The sequence below is a fragment of the Dendrobates tinctorius genome, unplaced genomic scaffold (genome assembly GCF_039654945.1).
Source record: "Dendrobates tinctorius isolate UK_male_01 unplaced genomic scaffold, ASM3965494v1 ptg000097l, whole genome shotgun sequence".
Classification (NCBI taxonomy): domain Eukaryota; kingdom Metazoa; phylum Chordata; class Amphibia; order Anura; family Dendrobatidae; genus Dendrobates; species Dendrobates tinctorius.
Genome location: NW_027361765.1, coordinates 14,147,362 through 14,167,306, shown reverse-complemented (window position 1 = coordinate 14,167,306; position 19,945 = coordinate 14,147,362). Strand labels below are relative to the sequence as shown.

At 46.4% G+C, this 19,945-nt stretch overlaps 1 protein-coding gene across 5 annotated transcripts in view; it reads right to left on the bottom strand.

Moving 5' to 3' along the window:
* Positions 1-386: 386 nt before the first annotated feature.
* APBA2 (amyloid beta precursor protein binding family A member 2) overlaps positions 387-19,945 on the bottom strand; it is a 791,677-nt gene continuing 772,118 nt past the window's right edge. For all 5 annotated transcript variants that reach the window (XM_073586917.1, XM_073586914.1, XM_073586913.1 and 2 more), the window contains one exon: positions 387-1,340. In XM_073586917.1, the coding sequence (XP_073443018.1) occupies positions 1,269-1,340 (72 nt within the window). In that variant the 3' untranslated portion in view covers positions 387-1,268. The remainder of the gene's footprint in view (positions 1,341-19,945) is intronic.

Sequence of the window (19,945 nt, the reverse complement as noted above, 5' to 3'; positions counted from 1 at the left end):
TATTTTTGAAGATACTGGCTTTTTTTTATAATAAACACTCAATGGTGTAAATAATGTTAACTACAACCGTTAAAAACAAAATCAGTCTACAGTGTTTCAGCCATGTAAAAAAATGCTGATTTACAAAAAATGTTTCAGCATGTTTTTGCTTCAGAGTTTTAGAGTAGCATGATGTAGGGACAGAGAGCCTGACTCCAATGATGCATCGCTTACTGGACTGCTTGGAGCAGTAGTGGTTTCTCGGCTGTCGATGTTGCAGTGGTCAAAAGCCTGCTGAAGACTCCCTTGAAGCTTAGTTTTCAATACATAAAGCATTAATCTTATTGATCAATTCCATTAGTTGTCACTGTGGCTGACACTCTTGTGGCATCTCAAAACAACTGACATTGATATCAATAGAATTTAATAAGATCTCAATACTACAGTAAACAAATAGGATAAAAATGAAACAAAACCATGATATCGAAGAAAAAAAAAGAGGTGTAAACATAATTCTTTAATTTGCTCGATATACATTGTGCGTGGCCATTAATAAGCAGATTTATTGCTGATATGCAGATCAGAATCTCTCACTTTAGAACCCAGAAGGAAGTAGTACACCGCGTGTTACAGAACCAAGTCAATGATTCTGTCATGGGTCTCGATCTTGAAAACAATGCCGTGTCTTGCTTCATCTAATGTAGACAGAGATTTGGAAGCGAAACAGAAATGCTTCATCGAGTTGGACATTTCCAGTGACGTTACATAAGAGACCAATCTGCAATAAACATGACCCAGCTGAAAATGATGGTGTACACTATATCGGCTTACAAAGACTTTGTTTAATGGGACCTCTTAAGCAATGTATTTCTGCATGAACAAGGCTTAAAATGGATTTCATTTGTCTTAATTGGAATCCACAGTATATCGTATCCGTCGCTCTCCGTCCTCATTTCCACACACTTACCAATGAAACATACAACATGTACTTCTTAACACTACATGTACGATAACAAATAAATATCCTCGTTACTAGTCATGAAGAGTAAACAGTCCGGAATGACCATAATGTACAAATCGTTCTTGGTGGTGACAGACTCGCATAAAACTGGCAACGCCTCTGGCAAAAGAAGAAGAAAAGAAGCAAAAACAGAGAAAAGAAAAAGGATCAGTCCGCTGATATTTGTTCTTCTTTTGTTCGAAATACAAAATATCTGCCCAGTGTCTCCGTTGATGTGTGGTTGTATAGTGATCTGAGCTGGAAATACCATTTCAATGGCTGCTTGTAGTTAGATGTAAAGAGGCGTCTCCTGTCCAGTAAGGAGCCTGAACATCGCTGCCGGCATAGTCTTCATATGGATCTGTTGCACAGAAAAGAAATTCATGTAAATTTACGATTTGCAGGACATAACTCACCAGTTACTACTTAACTTCACTTTCAGTCTAATATTACAGTTTCTCCATTCTTAAACTACTTTTCTTTCAATATAATGATATCTTTTTTTGTATTGGTAGGTATACACATGATCCTGATGTAGTTCCTTAAAGGATCTAGTAAGAGCATAGAAAAAATAGCATCTAGTCATATGTCACTGTAGATTTAATTACACGGCTTCCATGAATCATAGTTCCAAATCTCTACAAAGTGCGTAGGCACGTTATAAATAAAGAATGAGAATGCTGTCATAAGGCAGCATGTAACATCATTACTTAGGCCTAATAGCTGACGTGAACTGCACTTTTACCATGATGACTTGAGTACTGCGAAGATATTGTAATGCTAAAAATGTAATAACCTAATGACCAACAGAGTCTTAAAAATGAAGTTAACATGATCACTTTCTCTTTTTAGGCAAAAGTCGGTAAATTGCTTGATCAACACAGCATAATGAAGAAAATTTAAGGAAAGCGAATCGAAGCTAATTCAACTTGCCTCAAATTTTACTAAAAAATTTGTATTCATCAGAATCTGATTTTTTTGTGATTTACTTTAGACAAGCAGAGGGTCAAGAAGTGTTTAAAAAAACATTATAGAGAACATATAATCTAGTATCACATCAGAATGAGCCAGTGACCATTTATCTTTGCAGCAAGCCTCCAGATTAAGGATGAGTGGATCAGTGAAAGTTTAGTTACTGGTAGAGTTGAGCGACTTTTGGTTTTTTAGGGTCGCGTTTCGTTTCGTGAAACCCGACTTTTCTAAAAGTTGGGTAGAGCAAGATCGTCCGATTATAGGGAAAAGTCGGGGTCGTCCCGAAACACGAAACCCAATGTAAGTCAATGGGGAATAAAAGGCGGCAGTGAGAGGAGGACAGGAAACACACCTACAGTGCCCATTTGAATGCCAAAAGCATCAATTCTTCTTACTTAAGCTTGTCAACCTTATTTAACTTCATAATACAAGTTACGCACTGAAAAATGGGGGTTATTTGGCTAAAGTTGTGGGGAGGGAGGGCTGGCTGCAGGTTTTCATGTGCCCTGGGCGAAAGAGCGCCCCTTTAACACATACCACAACTTATCATGCTCAGATACGGCAGAGAAATAGCGGTATAGTACAATGAAAAATACCTCACTTTTTACATCTCATGACGAGGCCCATCTATTTCTCCATACAGAATCATTGGTCCCATATAATGTTTGAAACAGTATATGATGAGCTCCACATAATGCTACAGTATATGTTGGTCCCCATGGATGAAGCTCCACTGTCTTATGGGCCCAAATAATGCTCCAAACATAATGGGCCCCATTTCTAATGCTCTAGTGTATAATGGGCCCTGTAAATGCTGCTCCAGTGTCTGATGTCCACCTTTGGAATGTTCCAGTGTATGGTGGGCCCCATCTATCATTCTCCAGAGTATAGTGCTCCCCAAAAATTGCTGTCCCAACATTGAAAACAATCAAATAAGTCTCCTCGCTAGGGAATCCCTGTACTTCTCTGGATTCCTCGTCGTCCCCATCTTCCAACTCACTGCACAGTATTTCAACTTTGCAAGTGCTGTGATCCTGGGCAAGCAGGGGGGGCCCACTCATTGGCGACGGCACTGGCACAGGGCCCATGATAGTACGGTGGTGTGTCTGATTGCGTGTGGGCCGAACCTGCACTTTCATCTGCAGCTTCCTCTTTGTCACCGTGTAAGATGGAACTGTATATGGGAAGGGTAACCTGAGTTTCATCAGGGTCAGATTCAGGTCGTGTAGCGTGCGAGGGGAATGTAGTGGTCTGGGTCAATGTACCAGCAGATTCATCGAGCAGTGGCTGGGCATCAGTGCACTTGTGTCGCCCCCAGGAGTACGGTCGCCACAGTGGCATTACCTTCTTCCTAGGGAGTGTGATGTCATGCTTGGGAGCAACGAAGGATCTCTCTAGCAGGTTAACTGATTGGGCGGCGTTATTCCCACGAGTCATGACCCTCCAAACAGCGTTCATGAAGGCAAAGTGTTTGTTTTACGTGGGCATTATGGTTGCAAAGCTGAACCTTAAAGGAATGTCCAGAAGGGCACCACCAGGAGTGGAGCCTACGGTTAAATTCGACTCCACCTGGGAAACCTCAACCATGCCAGCTACAGAACAGATGCACACATTGCAAGCTTAATTCCGTTAACGAACGAGACTCCGTCATGCCCCACGGTCCGAGTCTGGCTTACTAGAGGGACACGTGAGGCTCTGGCACATGAGATTGGCCAATAACTGGTGTGTCATGCCCTTACATGTCCGTGGCTGCATGTGCGCTACACTGAAAAGGCCAGCGTTTGTCGCTTACGGGTGCAGATAACCCGCTGAACAACGTTAGTGATGGGGATCACTGATTACAATTATTACCCGCGAACGATGATTTCCCAGTAAGTGCAGGTCAACCGCAGTTCCGGAATTAGGCCTAACCGTCATTCCTGAAAAAATTAAAAACTTACATGTACAAACCACAGGTGCTGTAGCTTGCTTAACAGCTCGCCAGCCGTTCTCACGCCCAGTATGGATTACACGTGATTGCACAAAGGTGAGAAAGGGTACCGTATCCCCATATAACATGTATGGATAGCGTACAAATTCAAAATATATGTCTATACATCAGGAGGCAGGCTCAGACGGTGTTAGGCCCAGTATGGATTGCACGTGATTGCACAAAGGTTAGAGAGGGTACCGTATCCCCAGATAACATGTATGGATAGCGTACACATTCAAAATATATGTCTCAGGAGGCAGGCTCAGATGGTGTTAGGCCCAGTATTGATTGCACGTGATTGCACAAAGGTTAGAAAGGGTACCGTATCCCCGGATAACATGTATGGATAGCGTACACATTCAAAATCTATGTCTATACATCAGGAGGCAGGCTCAGACGGTGTTAGGCCCAGTATGGATTGCACGTGATTGCACAAAGGTTAGAAAGGGTACCGTATCCCCAGATAACATGTATGGATAGCGTACAAATTCAAAATATATGTCTCAGGAGGCAGGCTCAGACGGTGTTAGGCCAAGTATGGATTGCACGTGATTGCACAAAGGTTAGAAAGGGTACCGTATCCCCAGATAACATGTATGGATAGCGTACACATTCAAAATATATGTCTCAGGAGGCAGGCTCAGACGGTGTTAGGCCCAGTATGGATTGCACGTGATTGCACAAAGGTTAGAAAGGGTACCGTATCCCCAGATAACATGTATGGATAGCGTACACATTCAAAATATATGTCTCAGGAGGCAGGCTCAGACGGTGTTAGGCCCAGTATGGATTGCACGTGATTGCACAAAGGTTAGAAAGGGTACCGTATCCCCAGATAACATGTATGGATAGCATACACATTCAAAATATATGTCTCAGGAGGCAGGCTCAGACGGTGTTAGGCCCAGTATGGATTGCACGTGATTGCACAAAGGTTAGAAAGGGTACCGTATCCCCGGATAACATGTATGGATAGCGTACACATAAAAAATCTATGTCTATACATCAGGAGGCAGGCTCAGACGGTGTTAGGCCCAGTATGGATTGCACGTGATTGCACAAAGGTTAGAAAGGGTACCGTATCCCCAGATAACATGTATGGATAGTGTACACATTCAAAATATATGTCTCAGGAGGCAGGCTCAGATGGTGTTAGGCCCAGTATTGAATGCACGTGATTGCACAAAGGTTAGAAAGGGTACCGTATCCCCGGATAACATGTATGGATAGCGTACACATTCAAAATCTATGTCTATACATCAGGAGGCAGGCTCAGACGGTGTTAGGCCCAATATGGATTGCACGTGATTGCACAAAGGTTAGAAAGGGTACCGTATTCCCAGATAACATGTATGGATAGCGTACAAATTCAAAATATATGTCTCAGGAGGCAGGCTCAGACGGTGTTAGGCCCAGTATGGATTGCACGTGATTGCACAAAGGTTAGAAAGGGTACCGTATCCCCAGATAACATGTATGGATAGCGTACACATTCAAAATATATGTCTCAGGAGGCAGGCTCAGACGGTGTTAGGCCCAGTATGGATTGCACGTGATTGCACAAAGGTTAGAAAGGGTACCGTATCCCCAGATAACATGTATGGATAGCGTACACATTCAAAATATATGTCTCAGGAGGCAGGCTCAGACGGTGTTAGGCCCAGTATGGATTGCACGTGATTGCACAAAGGTTAGAAAGGGTACCGTATCCCCAGATAACATGTATGGATAGCATACACATTCAAAATATATGTCTCAGGAGGCAGGCTCAGACGGTGTTAGGCCCAGTATGGATTGCACGTGATTGCACAAAGGTTAGAAAGGGTACCGTATCCCCGGATAACATGTATGGATAGCGTACACATAAAAAATCTATGTCTATACATCAGGAGGCAGGCTCAGACGGTGTTAGGCCCAGTATGGATTGCACGTGATTGCACAAAGGTTAGAAAGGGTACCGTATCCCCGGATAACATGTATGGATAGCGTACACATTCAAAATCTATGTCTATACATCAGGAGGCAGGCTCAGACGGTGTTAGGCCCAGTATGGATTGCACGTGATTGCACAAAGGTTAGAAAGGGTATCGTATCCCCAGATAACATGTATGGATAGCGTACACATTCAAAATATATGTCTCAGGAGGCAGGCTCAGACGGTGTCAGGCACAGTATGGATTGCACGTGATTGCACAAAGGTTTGAAAGGGTACCGTTTCCCCGGATAACATGTATGGATAGCGTACACATTCAAAATATATGTCTCAGGAGGCAGGCTCAGACGGTGTCAGGCACAGTATGGATTTGACGGCCCAGATTACACAGCGGAGGAGCAGGGAGAGGTAAAGATTGCAAATGCTGGGGCCCTGCCCAAGCAAGGGGGGCCCACTCGTGGGCGTCGGTACTGGCACTGGGCCCCTCATAGTACAGCGGTGTGTCTGACGGAGGGTGTGCACCACCACCGTCAGAGACACTTGATTGCACTATGAGGGACCCTGTGCCAGTGCCCGCGCCCAAGAGTCGGCCTACCCACCTGTCCAGGGCAACGGCACTTGCACGGTGTCGTGCGCTAGGTGGTGACCCCGGCCATGGGGGGGGAGGCAGCACAGTTAGGGAGTTTTAGAAAGTGGCATATGTTGATGTTGGACATTCAGCTGATGCAAAAGGCGAAATAGGTGAAGTCCCAGGAAGAGGTGGACCAAAGCAAGCCATTTTTCTGTCACCCTATGTGTCATCAGGGGAAGGTGGGACAAAATCCTTGGAAACCCATGCATGGTTCATTTTAATGAAGGTTAGATCATCCACATTTTGGGTTGACAGACGGGTCCTTTTTTCTGTCAGGATTGATCCAGCTGCACTGAAGACTCTTTCCGATAGCACACTTGCAGCTGGGCAAGCGAGCTCCTGTAAGGCATATTGGGCCAATTCAGGCCAGGTGTCCAGTTTAGCGGCCCAATAGTCAAAGGGGAATGACCTGTGTGGGAGAACATCGATATGTGAGGAAAAGTAGTTTGTTACCATAGTTGACAACTGCTGTCTCCTGTCACTTTCCATCGATGCAGTATTACCAGTTGTGTGAGCGGTATTTGAAAAATCAGTCCACAACATTGTCATGAAACCCCTGTCTCCAACGCCACTTCTGCTGTGTGCACCACGAACACCTCTGCCAAGCTGCCCCCGGCCCGTACGGCTCGTGTGAGAACCATCACCGCTGCTGTGTGCTGGGAATGCCTCAAGCAACCGATTTACCAGAGTTGCTTGTTTATTAGCCAATATTAGGTCAAGGTTCTCCTGTGGCATGATGTTTTGTAATTTGCCTTTATAGCGTGGATCCAGGATGCTGGCCAACCAGTAGTCGTCATCGTTCATCATTTTGGCAATGCGGGGGTCCCTTTTTAGGATCTGCAAGGCATAATCTGACATGTGGGCCAATGTTCCCGGTGTCAATGATGCACTGCGAGTGCTGGGTGGAGGAGCACTTTCTGGCAAATCCACATCCCTCCAGTCACGCACAAACCCTGTACCAGACCTTGCCACGCCAACATTTTCACTTGCCCCACGAGATGCATCCTCCTCCCCTAAGTAATCATCCCCATCATCATCCTCCTCCTCCTCTTCTTCCTCCACCTCGTCCAGGAGAGGTCCCTGAGCAGACAATGGCTGAATGTCATCAAGGATTCCCTCCTCCTCTTCCTCCTCATCAACATTGGCTGCAGACGCCTGCTCCTTAGGCCTCTTTCACACATCAGGTTTTCGCCGTCAGGCGCGATCCGGCGCTTTTGACAGAAACCGGATCCGGCGAAATGCAATGCCGGATCCGGTTTCCCCCCCATTGACTTGCATTTGCGCCGGATGGCCATGCGTTTCATCCGGTTTTCGCCGGATCCGGCAATGTGTCGCGATCCGGCGTCTGGAAAAAACGGAGACTGTAAAGTTTTTTGTCTCCGGCGAAAAAGCCGGACACGCCGGATCCGGCGCGTCCGGCTTTTTCACACAATGAAAGCCTATGAGCGCCGCAATGCGCCGGATCCGGCGAAAGCCGGATCCGGTGGCCGGATCCGGTTTTTTGGGTCTGAGCATGCTCAGTAGCTCTGCCCACAAGACATATATAAAAGCAAGACAGTGGGACCCACAGCCACACCCAACATGCCACCCAAGAAAGCAACCAAGCGCAGCAGGAGAAGGCAGGAGACCACTGCAGCACCATCAGCACCACCACCACCCCAAATGGAGCAGCAAATGGAACATGCTGAGGAAGGGAGGCCAGCAGCAGATGAGAGACGGTAATTATCAAATCCCCCATTCCTCCAAACTAGGGCTATTGAATATCAAGATATTAATTGGCCCTTTGTTTCTCTTTATTCAACAGCCGCCCAATAGATGCAGCAGCAGCAGCAATGGCAGCAGGTGGAACACCACCCACAGGCATGGAGTGTGGCCACCAGGAAGAGAGCACATCATCTTCTGGGAGCCCTCCCTCGCATCGTCAGCGTTTGACGGTAAGTTTTTATTTCCAAAATCCATCATCTCTGTAATATATGTCTATTCATTGCCTTTTATTTCAAAACAGGATTCACAAGATGAAGAGGAGCTCCCAGAAGAAGAAGGAAGGGGTGGACAGACACTTGGAGTGGGCTCACAATTGGTAAGTTTTTTGCATCAAACGCAGAAACACAACATCACACTACACACAACACATAGAAAACAATGTTCTGCAGACCACACACAGCAAACAAATGCCTACATCCAAAGACATAACATTTTTTGTTTTCTTCTCTAGTCTTCCCAATCTGGTGCTCGGCCAAGAGGTCCTCGCAGTGCCTCCCAGGGTCGTCGGCGACAGCAACGCGGCGGTCACCAGCGTGTAAGTATAAATATTTTTGCTTTGTTTTTTTGCACTTTTTATTTCATTTCTTTTGTGGAGGCTAATTATGTTATTTTTGTCTTTTTCTTTAACAGCCTTCACAGCGTGCTCCCGACTCTGACGGTGAGGATGGAGGACTCGATGTGGACCACCTCATCGATCTCGTTAGAGAAAGGGAGCCGCTCTGGAACATGGCTGACCGCCGCCACGCTGACCTTATCGTTACCCGACGACTCTGGGAGGAAATCTGTTCGCTCCTTGTGGGCCGCTGGGAGGACCTCGATGTTCGGGCCCAGATTAAAGAGCGTAAGTATATACAGTACCGGTTGCTTGATGTAAACCAGTGTTTCCCGAACTCCAGTCCTCGTGGTCCCCACGGATCATGTGTTCAGGATTTCTATTTACTATGGAAATCCTGAAAACATGACCCCTGGGGACCATGAGGACTGGAGTTTGGGAAACACTGATGTTTTATACTAACCACTTTGTCCTTTCTCGTTTCAGGGAACAGAATTGTGAATCGGTGGCGGTCTGTGAGGGATCGTTTCAAGAAGGAGTTCAATAAAGAGATGCGGGCCCCGAGTGGATCTGGAGGACGCAGGAGCAAGTACAAGTACGCAGAAGCCCTGTCGTTCCTCCGGGAAACAATGGTCACTAGAAGGTAAATATTACACACCACATGTGAAAAAAAATGTTAGATGTAACTTTTTTTTTTTCAGCCAGGGCCATACCATGTCAGTATTTTAATTGTTTTTTTTTCTCTTTATTCCACAGCACGGTGAGCAGCACTCGGGAGCCTGCACGATTGGACCCTTCTGAGGCGATCCCTGAGGAGACCGGCACCGAGGGACACTTCGACCGCCCCGGTACATCTGCACCTTCCCAGCCTTCCCACACATTCGACCCATCTGTCCCATCCACCAGCACAGGAGCATCGTGGCCGCCTACATTACTTGAAGCTGCTGGTGAGGAGATCGCTTTCCCTTTACCCCACCCTTCTGCCCCTGCCACCTCTAGTACACCTGCGGGTACTGGGCGGCAGCGGCAGAGGGGTCAGGAAAAGACTTATGCGCCAGAGTTCTTGCATCTGAATGCATCTTTCCAGAACTGTCTAAAAGTCTTGTCAGAGCAAATCTCCGCAGGCTTTCAGCAGATCAACTCCAGCATTCTGGAGGTGAAGACACTTCTGCAAACCATGCATTCAGAAGCAAGATCTTCGCCAAACCACACCTTTTTCAGGTCTGTTGTGGAGCGCATGGCAACACTATCTCCTACCCAGCAGATGCATGTAATGCATTCGTGCCATGGTGCTCTACAGCAGGTTACCTCCCAACCTCCACCTCCCACCACTGTAGTTCCTCCACCTGCACCCCCTCCAGCCACTTTCCATCCTCCCCCTCCTATTACATCTGCACCCCCTCCAGCCACTTTCCATCCTCCCCCTCCTATTACATCTGCACCCCCTCCAGCCACTTTCCATCCTCCCCCTCCTATTACATACCAGCAACCTCACCAGTACCAGCAACCTTCCCAGTACCAGCAACCTCCCCAGTACCAGACATCTCCCCACTTCCAGCAACCTGCCCCGTACCAAACTCCTTCCCCGTACCAAACTCCTTCCCCATACAACTTTCCATCAACATCATCTGCTCCTACAGTCCCTGCCCAACCCTCCACTCCACCGCCCACCACCTCTTCTGCCTCCCACATGTCCACCCATTCTGTAGCTTTTTCCACACCATCACCTCTAACTGTTCCTTCCCCACCACGATCCCAGTCCTCTCTCCACACTCCCATTGTCGAAGTGTCCCGCAGCCCCTCCAGCAGTATTTCCATCCCACACTACACCGAGTTATAATGTTTTTATTGTAATAAAAATGCCCATTTGGTTGGTTTCAAACCTTTATTAAAAAAGTTTTTTTAACTTTAAAAACAGTTTACACAAAAAAAAATTTTTTAAATAAAAGTTAAATTATTGTTTACACTGGTTGTCTGTCATTTCTTTCTGCGGCGAAATATGTTTAAAAAAAAGGTTAAATACAGGGTATTTAAAAGGTAAAAAGGTATTCAAAACCAGGTATATAACTGTGGGTAAATTTTAGCTTTTTGCCACAGTTGTGTTCCTGGTTGTGTTTGAAGCAAAGTATTTCACCTGAAAAGTTGTGTTTATTGTTGGTGATTTCCTAACAATGTACACAACTTTTGTTAAAAGGTGAAATACTTTGCATAAAACACAACCAGGTACACACCTGTGGCCTAAAGCTAAAAAAGACCATGACAAGATAGCCAACTTTGGTTGGCAAAGGTATATACTGTTGGTCCAGAAGGTACACAAGTTTGGTTAGGGCACAAATCTTTCACACTCTGTCATCCTGCCAGTGTACTCTGCCTTGAGGTGACATAAAGTATAGGGCAAAATTGTCCCTCATTACTGAAACCGTCACAGAACTTCTAGTGGTAATATTTCCAATGACAACATCCATCTTCGCCAGTAACTTGCTCTTCTCTCCAACCTGCACTTTCTCCTCTACAACCTGTCAAAGAAGGGCTGTAGGAACATGCTATATATAGTTTTCCAGTAGCCAATCCCGTTCGGAAGGCCACAAGGGTCAATTTTAAAAACCAGATCCGGCGTAATCCGTCGAAAAACGGATAGAAAAACGGATGAACCGGATGAGACGGATCCGGTTTTGTCTGTCAAGAACAAGACGGATCCGGCAGAAAACCGGATCCGGCACATCAGGTTTTACAAAACATTTGCCGGATCCGGCATTCCGGCACGACGCCGGATCGCGCCTGACGCCGAAAACCTGATGTGTGAAAGTAGCCTTAAGGTGCGTCAAAGTTTGCATGAGCAGACGCATAAGTGGGATGCTCATGCTTAGGATGGCGTCGTCTACGCTTACCAGCCGTGTGCATTCCTCAAAACGGTGACAGGACAATTGTGTACAAGATAATTGTGTACGGACTATTGTGTACAGACAATTGTGTACAGGCCAATTGTGTACAATGACAATTGTGTACAAGGCAATTGTGTACAAGGCGATTGCCCTGTACACAATTGTCCTTGTACACAATTGTCCTTGGACACAATTGGCCTGTACACAATTTTCTGTACACAATTGTCCGTACACAATTATCTTGTACACAATTGTCATGGAACCCCTCAAAACACTGAAGGACTTTACAGAGGTCTTTCAGCTTCGACAACTGCACACCTGTCAACTCCATGTCTGCTCTCAAAGTGCCTGGCCGTGTATCCTCCCACAAATGCATTATGGCCTGCCTCTGCTCGCACAGCCGCTCCACCATGTGCAGGGTGGAGTTCCACCTTGTTGCAATGTCGATAATGAGGCGGTGGTTGGGAAGGTGGAGCAATCGCTGCAGCTTCTGCATACGAACGGAGTGTACAGGCGACCGGCGGATGTGCGCGCACAGTCTTCGCACCTTCTGGAGCAGGGCTGTTAACTCCGGATAATTTTTGAGGAAGCACTGCACCACCAGGTTCAAGGTGAGAGCCAAGCAAGGTATGTGGCTGAGTTTTGAAAGGGCTATGGCTGCCACAAAATTACGGCCGTTATCACTAACTACCTTGCCTGCCTCAAGATGTACACTGCCCAGCCATGACTCAGTTTGTCGCTTCAAGTACTCGGCCAGCACCTCGGCGGTGTGTCTGTCGCCCAAACACATCATCTGCAACACAGCCTGCTGACGCTTTCCACTAGCTGCTCGATAGGGGGACACATCGTGTGCAACAGTGGCAGCTGCAGATGGAGTGCTCGTACGACTGCGCTCTGTGGACGAGCTTTCGCTTCTGGAGGAGGAGGAGGAGGAGGGTGGAACGCCTACAGCCAACTGTTTCCTATACCGTGGGCTAGGCAGCACTGTCCCACCACCGCTGTCCCCTGTGGACCCTGCATCCACCACATTAACCCAGTGCGCAGTGATGGACACGTAACGGCCCTGGCCATGCCGACTGGACCATGCATCAGTTGTGAGGTGCACCTTTCCGCTCACTGACTGCTTGAGTGCATGGACAATGCGGTCTTTCACATGATGGTGGAGGGCTGGGATGGCTTTGCGAGAGAAGAAGTGGCGACTGGGTAGGTCATAGCGTGGTACTGCATAGGCCATGAGTTCGCGGAAAGCTGTGCTTTCCACCAACCGAAAGGGCATCCTCTCAAACGAGATTAGTTTGGCAATGTGGGCGTTCAAACCCAGTGTACGCGGATGAGAGACTGAGTACTTTCTTGACCTATTCATAGTGTCTGGGAGGGTGAGCTGGACTTGAGAGCTGCATATGGTGGAAGTAGCGGTGGACAGGGCGGACTGAGAGAGGGTTGATGATGGTGATGGAGTTGGTGTTCTTTCTGATGGCCTAGAATCAGTCTTTCGTTGATATAACAGTGGGATTCCCTGACTGCTGTGGCCTTGCAACGACACCTCAACATTTGCTGCTGTGCTAACCGGTGGGCTTACAGTGGGGGAAACAATGTAGCGTTGCTGACTACCTTCGTTGTGATGAGTTGCACATGTGGCACTTGAGGTTTGGTGTTGTGTCCACGCTTGCAAGTGCATGCTGGTTAAATGTCTAAGCATGCAACTGGTATTCAAATTTTTCAGATTTTTCCCTCGGCTAAAGGTCTTTGCGCACTTCTTACAGATAACCTTGGCCTGATCATGAGGATTTTGTTCAAAAAAGTGCCACACTGCACTCTTCCTACTTTGGCAGACATTTTGCGGCCTAGCACGCTGTGATCTTTTGACCCTCTGGACAAGCTGTCCAGCAACTCTTTTGATGTTTGGAACCTGTCTTTGAAGTGCTACGGGCCTGCCAGATAACAGCTGTTGCGATGTCGATGTCTGCTGTGGATACTCCTCATCTGAGCTATTGGAAGCAGCACCCTCTTCCCCCAATGGATGCCAATCTGGGTCAACAACTGGGTCATCCATCACCTCCTCTTCTATGTCATGTGCACCTTCCTCTGTGTCACCGTGTATGGTGGTATAGTGTGCGGGAAGGGGCACCTGAGTCTCATCAGGGTCAGAATCTGGCTCTGTACACTGCGAGGACAATGTAGTGCTCTGAGTGAATGTACCAGCAGAATCATCCATCAGCGGCTGTGCATCAGTGCACTCCATGTCAGATTCATCTTGGCCTGGGTAATTCACCATTTGACTTGATAATCCAGGCATGGTATGTGAAAACAGCTCCATGGAGTAATCAGTAGTATGGCCTGCGTCATCCGTCAATCTTGGTTGGGGTGAAGGACACAAGGAAAGGTGTGGTTCATGAACATGAGCCTCCAATGACGACTCAGTGCTTTTACTTTTTACAACTGAAGAAGAGGAGGCGATAGAGCTGGAAGCTGAGTCAGCAATGTAAGACAAAACTTTTTCCTGATGCTCTGGCTTTAAAAGCGGTTTGCCAACTCCTAGAAAACTAAGCGTTTGAGGCCTTATGTAGCCAGACGATGACGCAGGCTCAACACCTCCTGCATTCGGTCCTATTTTGCTCTTGCCACTACCATCAGATCCACCACCAACACCATCATTACCAGCTGCCAACCCCCACCCAATTCCACGGCCTCTTCCACCAGCCTTCCTCATTTTTGGTAGAAATGTAGACAAAATCCAACAAACTATATAGTAATGTAAAACAAGGTACAAGGTGTCTATAGGACAGGGGAGATTTTGAATTTCTGCAGACACTTGTGGACACTGGACACTTTTGGATTGTGTGAGGCCCAATGAATATCTGAGCGCTATGTGACAGGCTCGATGGCACAGCTGTGACCAAAGTGACGAGAGGATAAGGGAGATTTTGAATCTCTGCACACACTTTTGGACACTGGACACTTGTGGATTGTGTGAGGCCCAATGAATATCTGAGCGCAATGTGACAGGCTCGATGGCACAGCTGTGACCAAAGTGACGAGAGGATAATGGAGATTTTGAATCTCTGCACACACTTTTGGACACTGGACACTTGTGGATTGTGTGAGGCCCAATGAATATCTGAGCGCTATGTGACAGGCTCGATGGCACAGCTGCGACCAAAGTGACGAGACGATAAGGGAGATTTTGAATCTCTGCGCACACTTTTGGACACTGGACACTTGTGGATTGTGTGAGGCCCAATGAATATCTAAGCGCTATGTGACAGGCTCGATGGCACAGCTGTGACCAAAGTGACGAGAGGATAAGGGAGATTTTGAATCTCTGCACACACTTTTGGACACTGGACACTTGTGGATTGTGTGAGGCCCAATGAATATCTGAGCGCTATGTGACAGGCTCGATGGCACAGCTGTGACCAAAGTGACTACAGGATAAGGGAGATTTTGAATCTCTGCGCACACTTTTGGACACTGGACACTTGTGGATTGTGTGAGGCCCAATGAATATCTGAGCGCTATGTGACAGGCTCGATGGCACAGCTGTGACCAAAGTGACGAGAGGATAAGGGAAATTTTGAATCTCTGCACACACTTTTGGACACTGGACACTTGTGGATTGTGTGAGGCCCAATGAATATCTGAGCGCTATGTGACAGGCTCGATGGCACAGCTGTGAACAAAGTGACGAGCGGATAAGGGAGATTTTGAATCTCTGCGCATACTTTTGGACACTGGACACTTGTGGATTGTGTGAGGCCCAATGAATATCTGAGCGCTATGTGACAGGCTCGATGGCACAGCTGTGACCAAAGTGACGAGAGGATAAGGGAGATTTTGAATCTCTGCACACACTTTTGGACACTGGACACTTGTGGATTGTGTGAGGCCCAATGAATATCTGAGCGCTATGTGACAGGCTCGATGGCACAGCTGTGAACAAAGTGACAAGAGGATAAGGGAGATTTTGAATCTCTGCACACACTTTTGGACACTGGACACTTGTGGATTGTGTGAGGCCCAATGAATATCTGAGCGCTAGTTGACATGCTCGATGGCACAGCTGTGACCAAAGTGACGAGAGGATAAGGGAGATTTTGAATCTCTGCACACACTTTTGGACACTGGACACTTGTGGATTGTGTGAGGCCCAATGAATATCTGAGCGCTATGTGACAGGCTCGATGGCACAGCTGTGACCAAAGTGACTACAGGATAAGGGAGATTGGATTGCTTTTAAAAAAGCAGTTTGCGGAGCAGTGGGTAAACAGCAATGCCAGCCTGTCAGGAAGCCTTAAAAGGCAGCACAACAACCAACACCACTGATACACCACAATATAGCCTCCCCTTGCACTGCACACACAGTGACTTGTGTGTTGTGCAGGCCAAATTGCTAGCAGCAGAAGCAGTTTTTTTTTCTTCTCAGCAGGACAAAAAAAAAAATTGGGATTGCTTTTAAAAAAGCAGTTTGCGGAGCAGTGGGTAAACAGCAATGCCAGCCTGTCAGGAAGCCTTAAAAGGCAGCCCAACAACCAACACCACTGATACACCACAATATAGCCTCCCCTTGCACTGCACACACAGTGACTGGTGTGTTGTGCAGGCCAAATCGCTAGCAGCAGAAGCAGTTTTTTTGTCTTCTTCCCTGCCTAACGCTCTCCCTACAGAATCAGCAGCAACCTCTCCCTATACTGAGATCGGCAGAAGTAAGATGGCGGTCGGCGTGCACGCCCTTTTATACCCCCTGTGACGCCCACCAAAGCAAGCCAATCACTTGCATGCCCTTCTGAAAGATGGTGGTGACCCCTGCCTATGTCATCACGTTGCCCACAGTGTCCGTGGGTCCTGATTGGCTGTAAAAGAGCGCAAAACAAACTTTTGAAACGCGACTTTGGCGCGTAAGTCGCCGACCTCGTGGCCGACCTCATCCTAGGGTCGGGTTTCGTTTCATGAAACCCGACTTTGATAAAAGTCGGCGACTTTTGAAATTTTTCGACCTGTTTCGCTCAACTCTAGTTACTGGTACCCGACCAGAGCTTTATTCCAAAATTCAGCTTCAGGGACCAGAACTGTACCTGAACTTGAACCAGAACCCGGACCCCATTGAAAACAATGGGGACCCTAACTTTTGAAGTTGAAAATTCCCCCTCTCCTCCCGGACTTCCTCCGGCTCTCTGAACATTGCAAAGGACTTCCAGAAGAAGTCCATGTCCAGTGATTAGCACTGGAGACCAACTGTCAGGCCAGAACCCTGAACTTTTAAGTTCAGGTTCGCTCATCTCTACTTCCGATGAACCTAATGGATGCGGAGACAAAATAAACTAATAAGTTATTTGCTATCTAACTATAAATATCTATAGACATACATTTTTACTGTTGTGGCCTAACCTCACATAAAGCCTTTATATTAAGGTATCTTATTATCTTATTACATTTATAGGGCGTAATAGGGAGAGTTAGGGAAAGCATCCAATTAATGGGGGTGCCATATCTCTCTATTATTATTATTATTTATTACTATGGCGCCATTTATTCCATGGCGCTTTACATGTGAGAAGGAGTATACATAATAAAAACAAGTAATCTTAAACGATCCAAGTCATGACTGGTACAGGAGGACATAGGACCCTGTCCGCGAGGACTCTCAATCTACAATGGATGGGTGAGAATACAGTAGGTGAGGGTAGAGCTGTTCGTACAGCAGTTTGGTCAATCAGTGGTTACTGGAGGTTGTAGGCTTGTCGGAAGAGGTAGGTCTTCAGGTTCTTTTTGATGGTTCTCATGGTAGGTGAGAGTCTGATATGTTGGGGTAGAGAGTTCCTGAGTAGGAGGATGTGTGGGAGAAATCTTGAATGCAATTGTGGGAAAAATCAATATACTGCTGATGGAGCATATACAGTGTATATATATATATATATATATATATATATACACTCACTGGCCACTTTATTAGGTACACCTGTCCAACTGTGTGTTAAGACTTAATTTCTAATCAGCCAATTACATGGCGGCAACTCAGTGCATTTAGGCATGTAGACATGGTCAAGACAATCTCCTGCAGTTCAAACCGAGCATCAGTATGGGGAAGAAAGGTGATTTGAGTGCCTTTGAACGTGGCATGATTGTTGGTGCCAGAAGGGCTGGTCTGAGTATTTCAGAAACTGCTGATCTACTGGGATTTTCACGCACAACCATCTCTAGGGTTTACAGAGAATGGTCCGAAAAAGAAAAAAAATCCAGTGAGCGGCAGTTCTGTGGCCAGAAATGCCTTGTTGATGCCAGAGGTCAGAGGAGAATGGGCATACTGGTTCGAGCTGATAGAAAGGCAACAGTGACTCAAATTGCCACCCGTTACAACCAAGGTAGGCAGAAGAGCATCTCTGAACGCACAGTGCGTCGAACTTTGAGGCAGATGGGCTACAGCAGCAGAAGACCACACTGGGTACCACTCCTCTCAGCTAAGAACAGGAAACTGAGGCTACAATTTGCACAAGCTCATCGAAATTGGACAGTAGAAGATTGGAAAAACGTTGCCTGGTCTGATGAGTCTCGATTTCTGCTGCGACATTCGGATGGTAGGGTCAGAATTTGGCGTAAACAACATGAAAGCATGGATCCATCCTGCCTTGTATCAACGGTTCAGGCTGGTGGTGGTGGTGTCATGGTGTGGGGAATTTTTTCTTGGCACTCTTTGGGCCCCTTGGTACCAATTGAGCATCGTTGCAACGCCACAGCCTACCTGAGTATTGTTGCTGACCATGTCCATCCCTTTATGACCACAATGTACCCAACATCTGATGGCTACTTTCAGCAGGATAATGCGCCATGTCATAAAGCTCGAATCATCTCAGATTGGTTTCTTGAACATGACAATGAGTTCACTGTACTCAAATGGCCTCCTCAGTCACCAGATCTCAATCCAATAGAGCATCTTTGGGATGTGGTGGAACGGGAGATTCGCATCAGGGATGTGCAGCCGACAAATCTGCGCCAACTGTGTGATGCCATCATGTCAATATGGTCCAAAATCTCTGAGGAATGCTTCCAGCACCTTGTTGAATCTCTGCCACGAAGAATTGAGGCAGTTCTGAAGGCAAAAGGGGGTCCAACCCGTTACTAGCATGGTGTACCTAATAAAGTGGCCAGTGAGTGTATATATATATACATACAGTGACAGAGGGGTTAATCGGCCATGTTTAGGGCTAGGTTGATTGAATAGCTGTAGAGTGGTTGAAGTTCAGAGGATAAATACACAGCCTTCTGGCTCATTGAGGCCGGAGTCACGCCTGCGAGAAACTCGCACGAGTCTCACATCTCAATACACGTCACTGCTGCCAGCACTTGGTACCGGAGTGTGTGGTTGCATATATTTCTATGCAGTTGAACACTCCGGTCCCGTGTGCTGGCGGCAGTGTCGGGTACTGAGACGTGAGACTCGTGCCAGTTTCTCGCATGTGTGACTCTGGCCTGAGTGTTTATTCCTGAGCAGGCGGAGTCCCACAACAAGACGGACTGTGCCATACATTATGTTCTGTTTTATCCTTAGACCAGAAAGGCAGTGTTTGTTTTGCTAACATTGCACTGGTATATACAATATCCTTAACCCCTTCACTCCGTAGCCTATTCCATTTTTTCATTCCTCCCCTTCTCCACATGGACATATGGTAGTTTATTTTTTGCAGGTCGACTTGTACTTTTGAATTACACCATTTATTTTACCACATAGTGTATTCGAAAATGAGAAAAATATTCCAAGTGCGGTGAAATTGTGAAAAAAACAATTCCGATGTTATTTTTTGGAATTGTTTTTAAGGTGTATATTTTTGATGTAAAAATGTCCATGCAATATCATTCTCCTCATCAGTGCGATACCAGACATGTCTAGTTTTTTATTATTTTAGTGGTGAAAAAATCCCCCTGAAGTTTGCAAAAAAAACATTTTTGGAGTTGTGTGGACATTTTCTGAGACTCGTAACATTTTTATTTTTCGTCCGATGGAGCTGTGTGGCTGTTTATTTTTCGCAGGGCGAGACATTGTCTTTATTATTACCATTTTGCGATAGATGTAACTTTTTAATCAGTTGTTACAGCATGTTTTGTTGAATTGTGGAGACCAAAAAACCCCATAATTTTGGCGTTCTTGAATTTTTTACCTTTACGGTGGTTACCGATTGGGGTGCTTTTATATTTTGATAGACAGAACTTTTTTGAATGTGACAATACCTGATATGTGTATTTTTTCTGCTTGTTTAATATCTTTAT